The 19,830-nt window shown below is 33.3% G+C and overlaps 1 protein-coding gene across 15 annotated transcripts in view; it reads right to left on the bottom strand.

Moving 5' to 3' along the window:
* Positions 1–19,830, bottom strand: part of AGPS (alkylglycerone phosphate synthase) — a 203,268-nt gene that overhangs the window by 50,304 nt on the left and 133,134 nt on the right. For all 15 annotated transcript variants that reach the window (XM_048214157.2, XM_044381449.3, XM_026492470.4 and 12 more), the window contains 3 exons: positions 15,314–15,439; positions 13,176–13,284; positions 3,449–3,576 (listed from right to left, as the gene is read on the bottom strand). In XM_048214157.2, coding sequence (XP_048070114.1) covers positions 3,449–3,576; positions 13,176–13,284; positions 15,314–15,439 — 363 coding nt within the window. The remainder of the gene's footprint in view (positions 1–3,448; positions 3,577–13,175; positions 13,285–15,313; positions 15,440–19,830) is intronic.

Raw genomic sequence — 19,830 nt, 5'->3', positions numbered from 1 at the left:
AATTACAAGCAGCCAACTCATTATTCAATCAAGAATTTGGCACAATCATAAACCATGTACCATCTATTTTAATGGATCTTAATTCTCCTGCTATCAGCTGAGATTCCAAATTGCAAATTGAACAACTAGTGCCAAAATCCGATAATTTTCTCAATTTTTCTGCCTCAGAATACTGTTACAAAGCAGGGCAGCACACACACTTCCATTCTTGACCTATGAGATTTGTACATTCTGTAAACTGATCTGTAAATGTCCTTAAACCATAACACAAGGATTTACCCATTTCCAGGGAAGGTAAATTATGTATTAATTCTTATGTATCTGTGCAGAAGTAAAATATGTATGTTCCCCAAACAGTGGAATATCTCCAAATTGCAGTAACTATTCTAATTTTTCACTCATACAAGCAATATCTGAGAATAAAATATTATCTATCTAGGCTTTGTAATCAGTTTCAAGCAAGGCAAGCTCTCTAGTTGCATGGTATGTATATCTTTAAGAAGTGTCTATTACTAAGTACACAGAACCAAATTATTAAAACTATAGATTAGAAAGGAGCTTTCTTTTGATGTCTTTAACCACAGGGTGGCACTTTATCAACCATCACCTTTGTTTATTCCAAACCATACACCCAATACAGTTTTGTGTAGTCAATTTAGATTACGGTCACTGGTGAATATACAAAGAATTTTTTAAAATGAGTAAAAGGGCAATTTTTACTGACTTCTGCAAGGATGAAGGAAAATTTCAACCTCTGCTTTTCATTAGCATAAGTAGTTCTTCTCTGTTACTTTCTACCAGGGGCATATTAAATTGCACCAAAAACCACATCAGATTATGGCAACTATGTTTAAATCCAACATTTCCATTTTAGTAAAATTATAAATTTAGGATTCTGATATACTTATCATTTCTCGTTAATGAAACCTAAGATATATTTACTTATCTGCAATATGGAAAAGCAGGGAAACACAAAATACGTCTACCTCTACTTCGAAGATCACATTAACAACATTTTTTGACAAGTCTACTAAATCTGTGTTCCAGAATGGAGATCTTGTGGAGGGGCAGATTTGGCCAACATAGACTGAATGTGATCTCAATGAGATCTTTTGTTTAAAATACATACAAACCAGATAGTTTTATAAATTCTATGATTTTTAAAAAAAATCTGATTTGGCATTCCTGCTTATTTTGCCATAAAAAATGGAGACAACCATGGCCAATTAAAAAGATGTCATTCAAAACCTGAACAAGAGAGATAATATGAACTTTATCTTTTATTATAAAGCTTTTTTGGGAGGGAGATAATCAAGCTTGACAGAAAGCAGATAAAAGAACATAACACAAAGAATAAGTTATAATACAAAGTGAAAACACTTTAAAAATCATTAAGAAAGATTGAAATTAATAGGAAAATATAATTCAATTATGGAAAATGGTTTGTTTTGATTTTTAATTGGTGAACTTAGTTATTTTGTAAACAAAACAAAACAAAATAAAAACAAAGAACACAAAAACCTAGCCTTCCACTCTCCTAGGTTTTAACTAACTCAAAGGCAAAAACACAAGGCTTTGCAAATTTGTTCTTTTATTCTTTAACACCTGGGTTATCTTAAATTTGAAATTACTTTCCTTTGCCTCTAACTGTAGAAGGTTTTAGCAACAATATTAAAACACACTTGAACTTTACTCCTCAGTGCTCAGATATTAGTTAGAATAACAAATATTTACTCCTAAAACTTATCTCCACTCCTTTATTCAATAATCCTGCTTTAAAATATTATAAATAGTTAATATTACATGAATTATACATAATATATTAATATTTAACAATATAGGATGTGTTGGTATATTATATCTACATATTAAAATGTTTAAATATTACACCATCTCATTATTTTAGCAAACAGAGCATAATACTTACTGTATATTCTAGCTAACCATAACATAATATCCCCAAAATCTAAGAATTAGGAGCTCTTCTTGTAAAAATTTCAACTATTAACATTCACTTTTGCTTTAACATCACCAAAGTAACCTGCCACAAGTTCAAGAATGTTCATTCCAGGACTATACTTCTCTATTTAAACTCTTCCCCCACCCAGCGGTAAGTCAATCAAGATTAAGGGGCCTATAGCCTAAGTCTTGATGAAGGAAGCAATCTAACTGATAAGTAACTTGGAAGCTACTTGGAAATTATAAAAATTATCTTTGTCAACTGTGAGATTAGGTGACCATTTGGCTGAACTTCCTGCAAGTGGAAAACTGACAGAAAAAAAATGAATATCTCAGAAAGCAAAACTCAGTGTATGAACTCAAGAACAATGGAAATGGTAAATATGTGAGTAAATGTAAAGTATTTCTGCTTATTTTAAATTTCTTTAAAACATTCAGAGTGGTTGTCTTGGGATGGTGGGAAGATAAGACTCTTGACCACTTTCCATTTCAATACCTTACAAAGAACACAGTGAATATGGAGTATTTGTTGGATATCATTCCTTTGCCTCATCAGATCCTCTCTTCACCCTGCTCATACTACCTGGAAGCTGACCTATATGGGTCAGGTCAGAAAGCTCCTTTGCCCTCAAGATTCTACTTGCATATAGCTGATGGGGAGTACAAAAGAACTCTAGGAGTTTGGAGAAAGCAAGAAGAAACAGGCTGGAGTATGTTCCCTTGATTTCCTCCCTGCTGAGTAATGTTGCAATAAAAACTTTTTAAAAACCATTGTAGTTCAAACAATGAGCCAAATGCCTAAAGAAATGCAAGAATTTCTACAACGATACATAGAACATGGAAATAAAATTACGTGGCATTATCTGGTCTTTTAAAAATCCTCGATAATTACATCTTTTTTTTAAGAAAGGAAGAGAAAATGGGAATTCTTAACGTATAGCTAAATATATTATGTTACATTATGCTATATTATGTTATTTAATTTAAAATATAGCTTAGGTAATATTATAAAACAAAGTAGGGCCTAGTAGTAGCACATTCTAAGAATTGAGAGAGTTTGATTACCTACACTCAATTTCTGTATTTTTGGATCATTGACATTCAGCCATTTATTTTAATTCCAATAAATGTCTTAGTTTAAGAAAAATTATATATTACTTCAAATTAATCACAAAATGTCTTACCTAAAAATAATTTATGAAAACATAACATTCATTAAAGGCAGAGTCATTCAAAGCCATCAACCCAAGTACATATCTTACCTTGGCTTAAAATCACACAGCACTCTTTAAACCAAAAAATAAAGAAATAGCAACTGCACTTACAGGGATGATTTTACATTACCTTTTCATATAGAACTGGGTAAAAACCACATATATAACACAACTAATATGAAGATTATATGTGACATATCAAAATCAATTACGCAGTAGAATTTTTTAAAATATAAATATAGATGGGTGGGTTTTTGTTGTTTGTTTTTTTTTACCTGTTTTGCAATTTCTCTTAAACAGGCTACTCCTTGTTCAAAATTAGGGAAAGCTACTGAGCCATACTTTTGGTATTCAGGGATTGGTCTGATTTTTATTGTAGCTTCTGTTATCACACCAAGAGTTCCTGAAAAAGAAGGGGGAATAATCCAATATATCACATGCCAATCTTCTAAATCATATTTAAATCTATTTTATCTATTTATTCTATTAATTTATTCTATTCATATTTAAATCTATTTATTCTATGTGGGGAATAATGGCTACTCAAGTGTTTTTAGAAAAACAAACAAATTTTATACTTTCTAAAAAAAAAAGGTTTTGGAATACATTTTTCTTATGTTATATATAAATACTTTAAAGCATTTTTAAGGTAACCTTCCTCCAAGAAGGTTACTTTTAAAGAGTTTTAAAAGTATTACAACCTATTAAAAGAAAAAAAATTTTGAAAAACAACAGGTTTGTATATCTCATACATTCAGACAAAAGTATATTCTGATATTTGTGCCTACTTTCACCGTGCGAAAAATTTGCTGGGGCAATAAGAAACTTCTGTGAGAATTTAAAATGATAGAAGAAATTAGAGGGACTATTATTACCTTGCCTTTTTTCTTAGGAATTCATACAAAGACAATGGCAATACTAAGATGCCCTTGTTAAGACACAAAAAAACCTGATAGCTCAGAGAAAGAGTAGTTACCATAAATATACAGTACAAGAGAACCACCAATGAAACAACGCTCTTTCCTTTATTACATGGAGGAGGGACAAATCAAAGAGGAAAAAAGCAAGTTAAATATAAACTACATTCTATGAGATGTAAATAATTATACTAAAATATCTAAAGAGACATGATTAAAATCACTATATTCATGAAGCCAAACTTTTCAAATTAGTGGTTTCTGATGTACAAATGGTAGAAATTATTAATACTATTAGTAAATTTTCTGAGAATCATGAAAAAAAGAATAAAGAAAGACGTAAATCTCTGCATTGGAGAACTTAATGGTAACACTAGAAATAAATAAAAAGTATCACAAAAATCAAAGCTTCCAGTAAATTTATAATACACCCAAAATGTCAATATAGAATACAAGATTAAAAACTAAGAGTCCATTAAAAAGTAAATTACATTAGATCACAGTATGTTCATCACATATACAAATGATTGCCTACTGAGATATCAAATATAACCCTATTATAATTTGTAAAATCACAAAAACTCTGCAAGTCTGGCCCGATTAGCATTTAAATAAAAAGTAAATATATCTTGTACATTTTAAAAGATCACAAAAGTGACTAAGGCTTTATCTTTTATTTTAGCATCTTTATTGAGATATAATTCACAAACAATAAAATTCACCCATTTAAAATGTAAAACTCAGTATGTTTTCAGTATATTCACAGATATTTGCAACTATCATTAAAATCTAAGTTTAGGGGGCACCTGGGTGGCTCAGTGGGTTAAGCGACCAACTCTTGATTTCGGCTCAGGTCATGATCTCAGGGTCACGGGATCAAGCTCCGTGCTCGGTGCAGTCTGCTTGTCTGTCTCCCTCTGCTCCTCCCTCCTCCTCCCCCACTCCCTCTCTCTCTCAAACAAATAAATAAAATCTTAAAAAAAAAAAAACCTCTAAGTCTAGAACATTTTTATCACTCCCCCCCAAAAGAAACAGCCATTCCCTGTTTCCCCACACATACACTTCAGCCCTAGACAACCACTAATCTAGTAACATTTCTATAAATTTGCCTATTCTGGACATTTCATATAAATGGAAAGTGTCTGACTTCAGCTTGGGTCATGGTCCCAGTGTCCTGGGATGGAACCCCACATCAGGCTCCCTGCTCAGTGGGGAGCCTGCTTCTCCCTCTTCCTCTACTGCTCCCCCTGCTTGTGCGCCTGCTCTCTCTCTGTCAAATAAATAAATAAAATCTTTTAAAAAAATAAAAAATAAATGGAATCTTGTGACAATACGTGGTCTTTTGTGACTGGCTTCTATGTTTTCAAGGTTTATCCCTGTTGTAGCATGTATTAGTATTCCATTCCTTTTTAATTGTAGGCTATTATCCCATTGTATATATAATTCATTTTGTTTATCCATTCATTAGTTGATGGACATTTGGGTTTCCACATTTTTTAAAACTAGATTACCAGTTTAATATAAAAACATGATATTACTCAGGCAGAGCCAAGATTAAAAAAAAAAAGAGAGAGAGAGAGAGATACATAGGGCAAAGTATGGGGGACGGGGCCCAGAGTTTCCATGCCCTCTGCAGATGCATCACCCTCCCAGCACCTCCATGTGTTCACCACCCTGGAAGCTCCCTGAAACCCGCATTTTAGTGATTTTTATGGAGGCTTCATTACATAGGCATGATTGATTAAACCACTAAATCAATGTCCAGCCCCTCTCCCCTCCCTAGAGCTGAAAGTTCCATAGGTTTCCACCTTTTGCCTACTTCATATGAATAATGCTACTGTGAATATACATACAAATTTACATACATATTTTTGTGTGGATGTATGTTTTCCTTTCTCTGGAATATATACATGAAGACTTTTTTAATTGCAGAAAAACCTCTGGTCCTATTCCACATAACCCTGCCCTCAGCTACCTTTTTCTAAGGCTACATTCCAGACAACTACCACCAAGAGGTTGGGGGAATGGGGAGGAGGTTAGTTCACTTCTTGTACCCCGCCTTAGCTGGTGGGACAGAGGCTCTACTTGGAGTGACATTAATACTGGGGTCCCAACTGCCCTTAGCCTGGCTTGTAAAGAGATGGCATCTTGCCAGGAGAAGCAAACCAAGATCTGTTTTCCTTTCCCCTTCTTTTCCCTAGCACTGAGCTACGAAAGTAGGGATATCCTCAGAGAAAGCATGCCATTGCCCCCCTCCCCTCCCCAGAGCCACTCTCAGAGACTCAGAGGCTCAGAAACTCAGGGGCTCAGGGATTTGTTCTCAAGGGGCTGAGGAGGGAGTGGGAAAGGGAACACAAGCCAAAAAGCAGCTACTAATCTCTTTCCAAAGAAAATTACTTTGTTTGCAACAAACAGAGCATGGAGAAGTTCAAACCTAAGAACACGCTCAAAATAGTGGAGGATGTGGTAAAAGACAACTGGGAGGACATCGGTAAATTTATTGGAGATAAAGGCAACACTGTACGCCAGCTAGTTTGCTTGTACAGAAACAGTGTGGAGGACCCCAACTATGCTCAAAAAAAGAATCCCAAACACTAAGCTCAGCAACTATCCCTTCTAAGAGATATACTTAAAATGGGTGACTTTTTTGGTATGTGAATTATATTTCAATAAAGCTATTAAAAAATAACCATTACAAGTTAATTAATTCTCCAAATGAATTACAAATGAAACCTCAGAGTTATTTTCTTAAGTAAGGAACTAACAGTTATACATTTTACAAACAGGAAAATTTTTAGAAGGAAATATCTTAGACTATAAAAGTAGTCTAAAAGAACTTCTAAACCTTTGCCAGAGAAGAGGCAAAAGGCTGACAGGTAAACTACTAGTACTATGATGTCTCCTCATCCACAGTACAGAATTATCTATCACACTTGTTCGTTCCTACGAACACTGGTCGCATCACTTGAATTTTTAAAGTTGCTAATTTTCCTACCACTATACTAATACCATCACTAAGCTTATTTGTAATTCTTTCAACTCTTTTCAACATTTTTAGACGCTCCCGATAGCCTTGTTAAAAGTCGTTTCTACAAATGAAATGAAGTTTGACAGGCATATACTCCTAAACACAGGAATCATCTTCTCTATTTACTCTAATTTGATCACAGATTACAGAACACTTTAATAAATACTTGCTGAAACTCAAAAGTCTCCAGATTGAAATCCATTAAGGAAAAGGTCAGTATAAGCCGTGATTGCAGACAGGAACACTCTTCTACTTAAAACTAAACTCCAAGTTCCCAGGTTTTTGTGAAATCCTTCCTTAACATCTGAGAAATGGAGCCATTTGAAAATATATCTTTGAATTATAGCATATAACATCATCTAATACAACTTAAATAAAATCCAGGAAAAAGCTGGAAACCATTTAAATGCCAATCAATGAGGGTCTGGTTAGTGTACATTCAGTAGCTGTCCAAAAGAATGAAGTGGCTCTAAATATAATGATATGGAGTAAGCTTTATAAAAGGGTAAAGCAGAGTAGTAAACTCCTGTTTGTGCTTTTAAAACTGCATACATATATACTTAAATATAGCAGTGTTTACTCTGAACAAAGGAAAGGATCAGAAGGGACAGAAGGCAGGTTTTCCCGTATACATCCTTTAGTACCTTTTGAATTTTGTACATTTGTCCATATTTTAATTTTATTGCTTATTCAAAAAGTTGATTTTAAAATATATATATCTTCACATTAGCAAACTTCCTTCAAAATTCTAATTCTACATCAAAATTCTAAGGTACCAGTGAAAAGTGACCATGCCTTAACTTCTACCTACCTGTATTGCTTCCTATGTAGAGTAGGCACTCTAAAGTAGTAAAACCCACCGTAACATTATAAATGAGGTTAAAAAATAAATAAAAATTAGTAAAATGAGACACTGCATTATTGCAAGGTTAATGAAATGCCCAAGGCAAGTCTCTGCAACTATCCAGCTATGAGTCTACTGGGGGTCCCACCGTGAAAGCAAAATCATCCAGGTCTCAGAGGGCAGCTTCCACTCAAATTAGCCATCACAAATGGATATATCTAAATTCACTTAATCAAAAGGCTTGCTTCTGTTGTGTTTTATTATATTTATTGATTCCTTTGCTTTGGGAATATTATGTCAGCAGAGTGATATCAAAGACTTGGATTACTTATCACTTGATTATATGTACATTACACCACTTTATAACACTTTTACATTTTATATCTACTTTATATAATTGTTTATAAATAGCTCCATGGCAATATGACATCACAGAGGCTTATACATCATTCACTTTTCTGTTTTATCAAAACTACATTACAGTAAATTTAAGAATTTTCTATTTTATAATTTTCCAATCTGATGTTTGTTCTCAAGAAAACCGAAAGCTTCAAGTGCTATTTGATATAAATGCAAGTATTTGCTTAAAGTAAATAAACTCTTTTGTAATTTAACAATACTTTCAGGTGACTTCAGGACTAAGAAGAATGGCAGTCATTTGATCCTGAATCTTCACCCTCTCTCTACTTTCCTCCCCAAACATAAAAATCAACAAGAAACACAAAACCACAAATAATACTGAAATGAAACTCAATATTACTAGGAGACAAAAAAATACTCTGACCGTCACATCACCTGTTAAATAGAGATAAAATGAAAAAATTACAAAAGGCTTACTATAGCCTTCCACCTGCTACAAGCTTGTAAGGGTAGAAAGGGAAGGCTTAAAAGAAAAAATGGAGAGTTATCAGAAGACCTGGAGGAAGTAAAGACAAAATCAACCACAGACAGCAAAAGTGCAACACTAATACCAAAATCCTGTACAGGGAAATCCACAGCCCTGGCTATGGGGAGGGGTTTGAAAATGAGAGGAACTAGAAATGGCAGCCTTGGAGAAGCAAGGGGAGTATTTTCAGGGAAGCATCATATTCAGAGAAGTGTGGTACTCCTTGGAGACAAAGTACTGATGGGAAAGAATGAAGTAAGAGAGGGAAATTAAAGATCTTATAAAAATAAGAGAGAAAGAAGACACGCCATGCCTTCTCCCACCAAAACCACCACCATCCACAAAACAAGTAGCACAAGAGAGGGTAGGAGAGACAGAAAATGACATTCCCAAACTAGGAAACACTTTCTAAGTAATAAATAGCAACAGAAAAAAAGCAGACCAAATCCACAAAAACTACTGGAAAATGACAAAATGTAAATAAAAGCTTTTCTGCTGATGAAAAGTCTCTCCCCTAAACCAAACATGATCCTGAAAAAAACAGTAATAGACATCTCAAACTGAATTAAATATAGTCAAGCAAGCATTTGGGGATATTAAAAAAAATACCTGAATCAGAAATACAAACATTAAAAACACAAGTGCACAAAAAACAAGAAGAAATGAAATAAGAGATGACTAATCTCAGGAAAGAAAAAGAACAGCAGCAACAATAACACAACATATAAAAATGAAGGCTAAGTTATAAGGTATCCAAAGGAAAACAGAGAATAGATTTCAAATGAAGACTTAATAAAGGGCATTGAAGAAAAGAAGGAAAATAACCAAGAGAATGAAAATGAAATAAAGAAAAAAGTTGGGGAATAAGAAGGGTCAGAGAAATATAGTGGCTGAAATGCCAAACAAGCAAACACAGTCAGACATAGTACAACTGGTGTCCCTGAAGAAGAAAAATCAAACCATTGGGGGGGGGGGAGACCCCTAATATTTAACACTAGATGCAAAAAACTTTCCAGAAAGAATAAAAGACCTAAATATAAACACAGAAAGGGTCCACTGGGTGCCATGCAAAACAACCTAGGACAATCAACTCTGAGCTATAAAAGTAGTAGACTTAAATAATAAAGAAAAAAATCTTCAGGACACCCAGGCAAAAAAGGGAAACAAGTTACAAAGCCAAAAGAAATAGCTTTAGATTTTTTTAAAACAACTTATAAAACCAGGCAACACTGAAGCAGCATTTTCAAGAAACAAGGAAACAAAGTACAACCCATGGATATTATAACCACTCAAGCTGTCCTACAAGAGGTAAAATTACACAAAAGGACTGATAATAAGCATTTCACTTATTTCAACATATAGCAAAAAGCAAAAACAAGGGTGGGTCACGGGTTAAAAAAATAAAAATGTAGTTTTCACCATTTTTCAAATAAAAGAGCAAATTATTTTGAGTTACTAGTAAATTCCATATATAAGAAAGGAATGCAAAGCATTTCGGAGGCTTTGACTATTTATTATAATTTTCATTATATTGATCATGTTATAGCACCTAAAATGGAAGGAAGCTGCTAACTGAAAAAAATCATTATGAAAAATTTGTAACACAAAACAAGACAAAAACATTAAATTTAACATGGTTAGTCATATGTAGAACTTAGTAGGATCAGGAAAATACATTTTTTAAATGATAATGCTTTCAAGGTTGTCATCAGATGATTTAACTGTAGCAAAAAAATATTTTTAAAACTTGAGGAAAAGTTTATGATTCACATCTAAGGCAGGTGCTTATTATTCAGATGGTTCAAGATAGCAGATAAAAATACATATTATAAAAGAATATGAACTTGTTGTGATGAGTACCAGGTGATATACAGAGGTGTTGAATCACTACATTGTACTCCTGAAACTAATATTGTACTGTATGCTAACTAGAATTTAAATAAAAACTTTAAAAAAATAAAATTCAAAAGTAAAAAATAAAATAAAAAAGAATATGATTTCTCAATCATGCGGTCTCCTGGCCTACATTAAGATGACTCTATATCCACATACATACAGAGATGGGAATTAAGGACTATAAATGCACTTGTAAAGATCACTAATGCCAACAACAACAGTAATAAATTTAACATTTGTTGAGTACTTACTAAATGCTTATAGACTGCTTATCCTAATTTCATTTACTCCTCACAAAAGCTTATGAAGATGGATTCTTTTATTGTCCCCATTTTATAGCTGAGGACACTGGCATAGAGAATTACCTAATTTACATAAAGTCACAGAAATTTAAGTGGTGGAACCAGGATTGAAATCCAGATTTGAAAGATATGCTCCTAAATCACTATGGCATTTTACATGTATGTTTATAATAAGATCTCATTTAAATACAGTAATTTGCCCTAGTATATATGTTTAATAAATAACATTTCTTTGCTTACTTTATTATTACGAGTTTACCTTCCTTAAATTCAAAGAATAATTGACTACTGAGGGGGGTAGTCTAGTCATTTAGATACAGTTTAAACTATTTTAAAAGGCATAAAAGACCAAATTATCTCTCCAGCTATCCTGTAACCCTTACCACTCTACCCCTAGACCTGCTGCCTACTCCACCCTACGGTTAAATCTTATGTTCCGGTTACACTGAAAACCTGGCAGCTTCACCAGGCAGACAAGGCTCTTCTCACTTCTAGGTCTGTCCACCTGCAGTTCTCTCTGCAGGGCAACTCCCTCCCCACCTTACTCCCTCAACTCCTTATCAACCTTCAAGGACTACTTTAGGCATGGCCCCTCTGAAGAGGTCTTCTTAAGCACCCATCAATGCGAACTTTGTCTATATTTCTCCTGCATTTACTTCTATCATATAATTTATCATACTGTACTATAAAGGTCAATTGTTACCTGTGTCCTTCAGTGTGCCAGCACAGGATATAGCACCAAAAATTTAAAAATACAAAGCAATGGGAGTTACTTAAAAAGATCATTTATATTTATAGAGTTGACTCCAACTACATATGAACCAACAGTATAATTAATAACTGTCAGTTTTAATACCTATTTGTTACTCAATTTGCCACCTGGTGGCAAAAGGTTATATATTTTAGCTAACTTTTGGATGATGTGTTAGTATAAGCAGTTGCAGAATATTTACCAAAGAACTATATTAAGGGAATTTAACACTTTTTCTCATTAAAAATGTAGTTCTATCTTTCCATAGACGAGTATACTGATCAGAAAAGGAATAAGAGAGTAAACTGGGGAGACATCTTGACAAAGGTTTATCACTGATTATCATGAAAAAATATCTAAGCTATATATTGGTCATCAAATCAATCGTTGACCTTTAGCATGTCACTGATACAGTTTGTCATTTTTTCCCTCCTTGATGTTACTATCAAAAGATAGAATTTATGTCCTATCATCCTAGTTTATTGTAATTGTTCTCTTATCCATAAATACAGCTGAACATTTTGAAAAACTCTTTTTTAGCTTGTACCATCTTCTAAACTAGTAATGAGTTCCTCCACTAATTTAGAGACATTTGTTTTATCTTATTTCTCTGAATTTAAGGGATATCCCTCTCTACCATTCTAAGAATTGAAAAATACGACTATGCTCATCTTATCCATAAAATTTACCACATAACAGTTAGTTTGCAAAATAGAAGGTCAGTTTTTTTCCTGAACAGTAAAGCAATTAAATGTTTTGTATGAGATAAAGAACTACATTCTAATCCATCCAGCATTAAGTAACCAAGCAAATAGTAGTTAAATAGTAAAACAACAACAACCAAAAAAAACCCCAAAAACCCCCAACCAAACATACATTTTAAAAGATACGTAAATCAACAGGATTTTAAATTCCACTTCTTCAAAGAAGCAAATAGCACGTAACAAAAGGTACAATTATAGAAAGACAAGACACTAAGACAATACTTTCTCAGCCCTCCCCGCCCCCACCGAGAAGTCAGACAAGATTAGAGAATACTAAAATATAAAATTTTAAAGCCAACCATTTTAAATCTTAACAACTACTCTTCCTAAAATCACTGATTAAAAACTCTAAAACAAAAATAAAATACCAAAAAGGCTAACTTATCTCTAAAACTATAAAAAACCAAAACGTAAAAGGACATTTAATAAGATGTTCTCATAATAAAAACTTTATGAAGTACTAAATTAAAGAAATAAAACTTGAAAAAAATCACCATTCTTTAAATATATAAAACATGTCTTTCCTTCAAAGATCTTATATCACAATATCACAGATTTTCACAAAACTGAGTCACTAACCTGTATTTTTTCATCATAAATTTAGTTATATTTACCTTCAGATCCCATGATGAAGTGATGGATATCAGGGCCTGTTGACATACGAGGTCCTTGACAGCTTTTTTCTATTATACCTCTAGGTGTTACCATTTTTATATGAACCACCTGTTTAATACAATGCACGATATAAATTCTACATATTTGTCAGTGAATGTTGTGCGGGTGTGTACACACATTCATCCATATTTATAAAAAACTCTCCTTTTAAAAATATTGGATTAAGTGATAAATGGTGACACCTTTCAGAATTCTAATACCTTTTAATAATTCTTAAGACTAAAAATAAATTTTATATAACTTTAAAAGAAGAAAAAAATCATTCTAAGATTATTGATTTGGGTATATTCATCATCTTAAAACAATGAAAAGCACTTTTCTTTAAACCAAATTTAGTCTAGGATTATCAATGTGGCCAAGAACTAAAGGAAAAAAAAATAATCAATGATCATATTTTAATAGGTTCATTCTTTCACCTTTTTAACAATGCTGATGAAGCACTGTTACTCACATCAAGCTGCTTCAGATGCTTAGAATTCTAAGAAAAATTTATTCTTGCCTTATTCCCACCCTCAATTTATCTACTTTGCCCACTCAGTAGAAAAGAATAACAAGAATGAAGTATTAATTATAACCAGGTCAAAATTAGGATGAAGGGGAAGATGTAGTGTTAAAGAGAAGAAAAGAGAGATGCATAGGATACAAGTCTCACACCAGTGAAAAAGTACACTGGAGGGGAAGAGACTCAAAAACAGTTCCTGAAATCCAAATCAGGAAATGGTTATGTGAAAATCCAACACATTTTTACAACAGCTTTTTGACAGATAAACAAAAATAGTCTATTTATTATTTAAGGAAATGAGCAGAGGACATCAATAAACAATTCACAAAATTAAAACTTAAAAATCACCAATGAGGACATTTTAAAAGTATACATTCACTAGCAATTAAAGAAATAAAAAATTAAAAAGACAAAAATCTAAATAAAAGGTCCAGTAAAATAAAGATCCTCATAGTGCTAAGGGGAATGCCAATTGGCACAAATTTCTATGAAGCATTTTGGTGACAAAGATCCAAAGACTAAAAAATGTATATAAACATCTTCATTCAACAATTCAAGCTCTTGGAACTTCCCCAAAGAAAGTGATTAAAGATGTATGCTAAAGAAATTACTAAAGAAGATATTTTCCCCTTTGTTTCCTACAATTTTGAAATTAAGAATAATTTAAATATTCACTAATAGGGAATTACTTTATAAACCATGAATTATCAGTAAAAGAATTATATGCACTCTAAAAGTGATAGTGTACATTTACATTTGTCTTTGTTCATTTACAAATATATTGATAACACAGTTTAAAGAGATTAAACACAGCATGATCCTGTTTTATATAAAGCTAGATATATACATGCAAATAAGCACATTAGGATATATCTTATAATCTGTGGTCCTTAAGGCTCTCCAAGAAAGGAATAAATTACATGCGTTAGCAGTACTAAATGTAGCAGTCTATCACATATTTGCTTAACTATGATAAAGTCTTTAATAATCCAATAGTAAAAGGATTAAATTCTCTCTGAAATTGAATCTGTTATTTTATTTGTAAAAAGAAAAATGTGATTTCTAAAATATCCTCAATTAAAAAAAAACAGGATAATGTAAACATTTTAAGTGTTTATAATATACACTAATAATAATTCCATGCAGTGAATATTCTACTTTACAGAAGAGGAAACAAGTTTAGAAAGGTGAACCAATCTGCACAAGGTCACAGAACTAATCACTGGAAAAGCTACACATGGAACAAATGATATCTAATTCCTAGCCAGAATGCCCACAGTTACACTATTACCACACTAACTCCCAGAAGACTGGCACCGGATCAGCTAAAATAAAATGATGTACACACACAGGTCATACTGCCACCTACTAGAACATTTTCAATCAGGCTCTTTAACTCTACATAGAAAAAAAAATTTTGAGAAAAATAAGTATAAACTCTCCTGAGGCAAAAGAGTGGCAATGATAAGATCACTAAATAAATGGAGACCCTACCACACAACTCTAAAAAAGGTTTTAATCACTTTATAGTAATAAACTAATGAATTGTGACATTGTAACCAGAAAAAAATTTACCAGGTCCTCAATATTGCCATAGATATTCTTCTTCATGCCCGATGCCCGAGTAGATACCCATCCTCCCACAGTGCTGAATTCCAGGGAGTCTGGTTCATGACCTGTACAATAACCACTTTCTTTAAGCTGAAAAACAAAGAAATGTAGTATTTTACTAGTGAAAATGGGACCATTTTACATATCACTCAACGCATTAACTCTTCACACTTTAAAATTTCCATATGTCACTGGTATTTGGATTCATTAAAACCTATACAGAAAAAGAAATACTTTTATCATGCTCATCCATAAAATTTTTTAAGCTTTTGCCCAGTGGAAAACTTTACAGAACTAAAAAATGTGGACCAAAAGACAGGTTTGCTAGCCAATCTTACTCCTTACATCCTTTCAAAATAAAATCAATAACTGTCCCTCCTTTTTTTTTTTAACCGCAAAGAGACGATTTAAATACTTATGGAGATCAGATTATGCTTAAATAACTGCCAACTTCACCTAAACACTTTCAATGAATAAAGCACTTAATGTCTTGTTCTCCCTACCCTAATATAATATGCAGCAGGCCTGCAGAAAATCTAAGCAAATTGCCTGTACTTAATTCTCTCAAGGAGTCATGTGTTTTAATGTACAGCCATCTGGCTAGGTTTCCTGCATGTAATACCGTCATTTATTTGTGATGCAGATCATGCATTCCTGTACATTAAATAGTCACTTGTTTCTCATTTTTCTATATTAGCTTGGCTTTGCCATCTGCACAGCACCTGAAGTTGAATGGATGCCCTTTACTGCAACACCACCAAAGCCATTCCACTGAAATCATTTTAAAGACTCAGCCATCTCATGTCAAATGGTACAGACACCACCATCTGCACACTCACTGTCTACTGCACTCAAGCCCATCAATCTGTATTGACCATTTTGATAGTCATCCAGTTAAGCAACTGCTTCTATTTTTCAAGTAAGCCATGCAGAGATGTAGAATATGTCAGCTATGTTTCTTCCGTAAGTATGGTACAAAAGTTGTGATCCAAAATGAGAGAACCTAATAGGTTAAACATAATTTGTCAGCTTTTTCACATAAGCATTGCAAATTATTTATCTTTTCTAATATTTTTGCTAGGAAAACAACATTTAAAGAGACATCAATTATTAATAAATTATTTTCACTAAATATTGAAGGTGTTTATTTAATTTAAAGAAGTTATTAACTACTCACAAAGAAGTAGCTTAAATATATGAATGAATTTAAAATGAGGATTATCGGACTGATATTTTATAGTTCTAATCTAACTCCCTATCTATATTCATATTATTTACTCTCAAAAAAGACTACTGTTACTCAATTTTTCTGAAATTAGCAGAAAAAGAAAAAACATTCATAGGGCACTTAGATATCCTAGCACTAAACAGGGAGTTTTCACATATTCTCATGACAAAATCTCCACATTACCTACACCAAAGCAAATTAAATCTAAACTATTTCTATAAGTACATCCAATGTTAGATATACTTATAACTTGCCTCTTATGTCTGGTAGGTTACTTCATTACCTTCCTCAATAATAAAGTGGCTACCATGAGCCATGAATTATGTAAAGCAATGAAAATGAGGATATAAAAAGAACAACAACAAAAAAAGACAGTCTCTATGCTCAAGGACCTCGACCCAGCACACCATTTTAAATCTACTACTTTGTTAAAATCTAACTTCCTGTGTAATGGTTAAGAACCTGAACTTGAAACTTGTCATTTATGCTTGCTAGAAAAACTGCATGCTACAGTGCACTAATAAGCAACAATTTTTGGCATATGGTTAGGTATTTAATAAATGGTACCTATGACCATATACATTCAGCCACTTTTTCTTCTGTGTCTTTGCTGTGTCTTTTTGTTTTTGTTTTAAAGATTTTATTTATTTATTTGAGAGACAGTGAGAGAGAGAACAAGTGCGGGGTGTGGGGCAGAGGGAGAAGCAGACTCCCCACTGAGCAGGGAGCCTGATGTGGGGCTCGATCCCGGGAGTCCGGGATCATGACCTGAGCAGAAGGCAGACACTTAACCAACTGAGCTACCCAGGCGCCCCTTGCTGTGTCTTTGTTAATGTCACTAGTTGCCAGAAAAATCTGAAGAAAGATTTACAGATTTAACTCATATAGTAAAATAACCTCTCCTCTCCATCTGTATGCCACAAAACAGAGTAAGAATTTTATCTTACTCACTTCGGTACTCCCATTCAATGTTAAAACAACAAATATTTACTATGTTCTAAGCATCAGACACATCACTAAGAGCAAATCCTAAATTGCAGAGCTTGTTATTATATAGATAGAGAAAGGAACTGAAATTAACATGAAACATAATTAAATAAATACAGAACAATTAGAAGTGTAACAGAAAAAATTAAAAGTGCAGCAGGGACATTCACCAAGTTCAAGTAAAAGGAACTAGATTTACTCTTTAACATGAAAAAAATATATATATATGAAACAAAAGTCTTTAAACACTGAACATGAGGTAACAAAGGGCTGTGATCCCTTGAGAAAGCAAACAAAGTAAGTGAATACTATCCATGCCCCATGCTTATGCTCCAGACTGCGATGCAGGTAAAGACAATCCAGGCACGACTAGCAGTGTGAGGTAAGGAGACTGAGTTCAAAGCTGTGGGAAACCAAAGCATCTAGAATTCACAAGAGAAAGTACTGAAGAGAGCTGCACAGAGAGAGAACCCTGAAGACTGGCAGAGGGTCCCCTCAAGTAGTTGGCAGAGTAATGAAAAGCACATACCAGTGAGGAAACTACCAAGAATGAGAGTTAAAAATAATCCAAAAGGATTAGAGAAAAGTACCAGCACTCATACAGGGCCAGAAATCTGTTCCCACCAACCTGACTTGGAAAATTTTTCCTTCACAAAGCATGAGATAGAAACCCAAGATGGTCATTCCTCAGTAATGAGAAATGATTAGCCTCAGATGGAGGACTGCTCTTGAACCCACCTAAAAGATCACAGAAGCAAGAACTAAAGGATCTAACTATTTCCAAATATCTACATCCCAGAAAAAGAGCTCAAGAATATTTATAGAATTGGGGGCACCTAGGTGGCTCAGTTGGTTGTGTCTGCCTTCAGGTCAGGTCACGATCCCAGGGTCTTGTGATCAAACCCCACATTGGGCTCCCTGCTTGATGGAAAGTCTGCTTCTCCCTCTCTCTCTGCCACTCCTCTCTCTTTCTCAAATAAATAAATAAATAAATAAATAAATAAATAAATAAAATCTTTGGGGGAAAAAAAGAATATTTATAGAATTGAAAAAACATCCCAGACCTAACAAGATAATATTCACAATGTTTGGTACTTAATAAAAAATTACCAAGCGTACCAGGAAGCAGGAAAACACAACCCATAATGAGGACAATAATCATTATGAGGTGAATAATCAAAACGAACCCAAAACTAACACAGATGTTAGAATTAGCTGACCAGGACATTAAAACAGTTATTCAACTGTATTCCATATGTTCAGAATAAGACACAGAAAATATAGAAAGACTCAAATTCAATATATAGAAAAGTAAGAAATACAATGTTTGAGATAAAAAATACACTCGAGGGGGTTAAGAGCAGAATATACTGAGCAAATAAAATATTAGTGAACTCCAAGACACAGCAAAAGAATCTACAGAAAAAACGGAAAAGAGCAGCAGGAAGCTGTGGAACTTCAAACAGCCTAATATATGAGGAAACAGAGTCCCTAAAAGTCTGGTCGGGGAGGGAGGGTCAGATATTTGAAGTAATAGCCCCAAATTTTCCAAATGTGATTAAAACTATAAACCCACAACTAAAAGAAGTTCGACAAAGCCCCAATGTCAGAAACACACACACAAAAAAACTACACCAAGGTCTATCACAGTCACATAACTCAAACCAGTTATAAGAAAATCTTAAAAGCAAACAGAGAAAAAAAAAAACCCACAGAATGTACATAGGGACAAAGATAAGATTTCTTGCCAGAAACAGTAAAGTGAAACAACACTGAAGCAGTATCTTTATAATACTGAAAGAAAAACACTATCAACTTATCACTCTATACTCAGTTAAAATATCTTTGAAAAAACAGAAAGGTAACCTTAACTAGTAAGCAATTAAAGCAAGACTGCAGGATACATGATTAATACACAAAACTCAACTGCTATCCAATATACCAACAAGGAACAAGTGGAATTTAAAAATAAAAACATAATGCCATTTACATTAGGTTCCCCCAAAATGAAACACTTAGGTATAAATCTAACAGATATGTTACAAGATCTATAAGGAAAAATCGAAGTTTTAAATAAATAAAAAGATATTCCATGTCCATGGAAGATTCATATCAAGATGTCAGTCCTTCCCAAACTGATCTACAGATTCAGTGTAACAAACCCAATAAAAATCTCAACAAGTTATTTATAGATATTAACAAACTGATTCTAAAGTCCAAATGGAGAGGCAAAAGACCCAGAATAGCCAACACAATTTGAAGGGTA

The sequence above is a fragment of the Ursus arctos genome, unplaced genomic scaffold (genome assembly GCF_023065955.2).
Source record: "Ursus arctos isolate Adak ecotype North America unplaced genomic scaffold, UrsArc2.0 scaffold_1, whole genome shotgun sequence".
Taxonomy (NCBI): domain Eukaryota; kingdom Metazoa; phylum Chordata; class Mammalia; order Carnivora; family Ursidae; genus Ursus; species Ursus arctos.
This window is presented reverse-complemented; position numbering and strand designations above follow the sequence as displayed.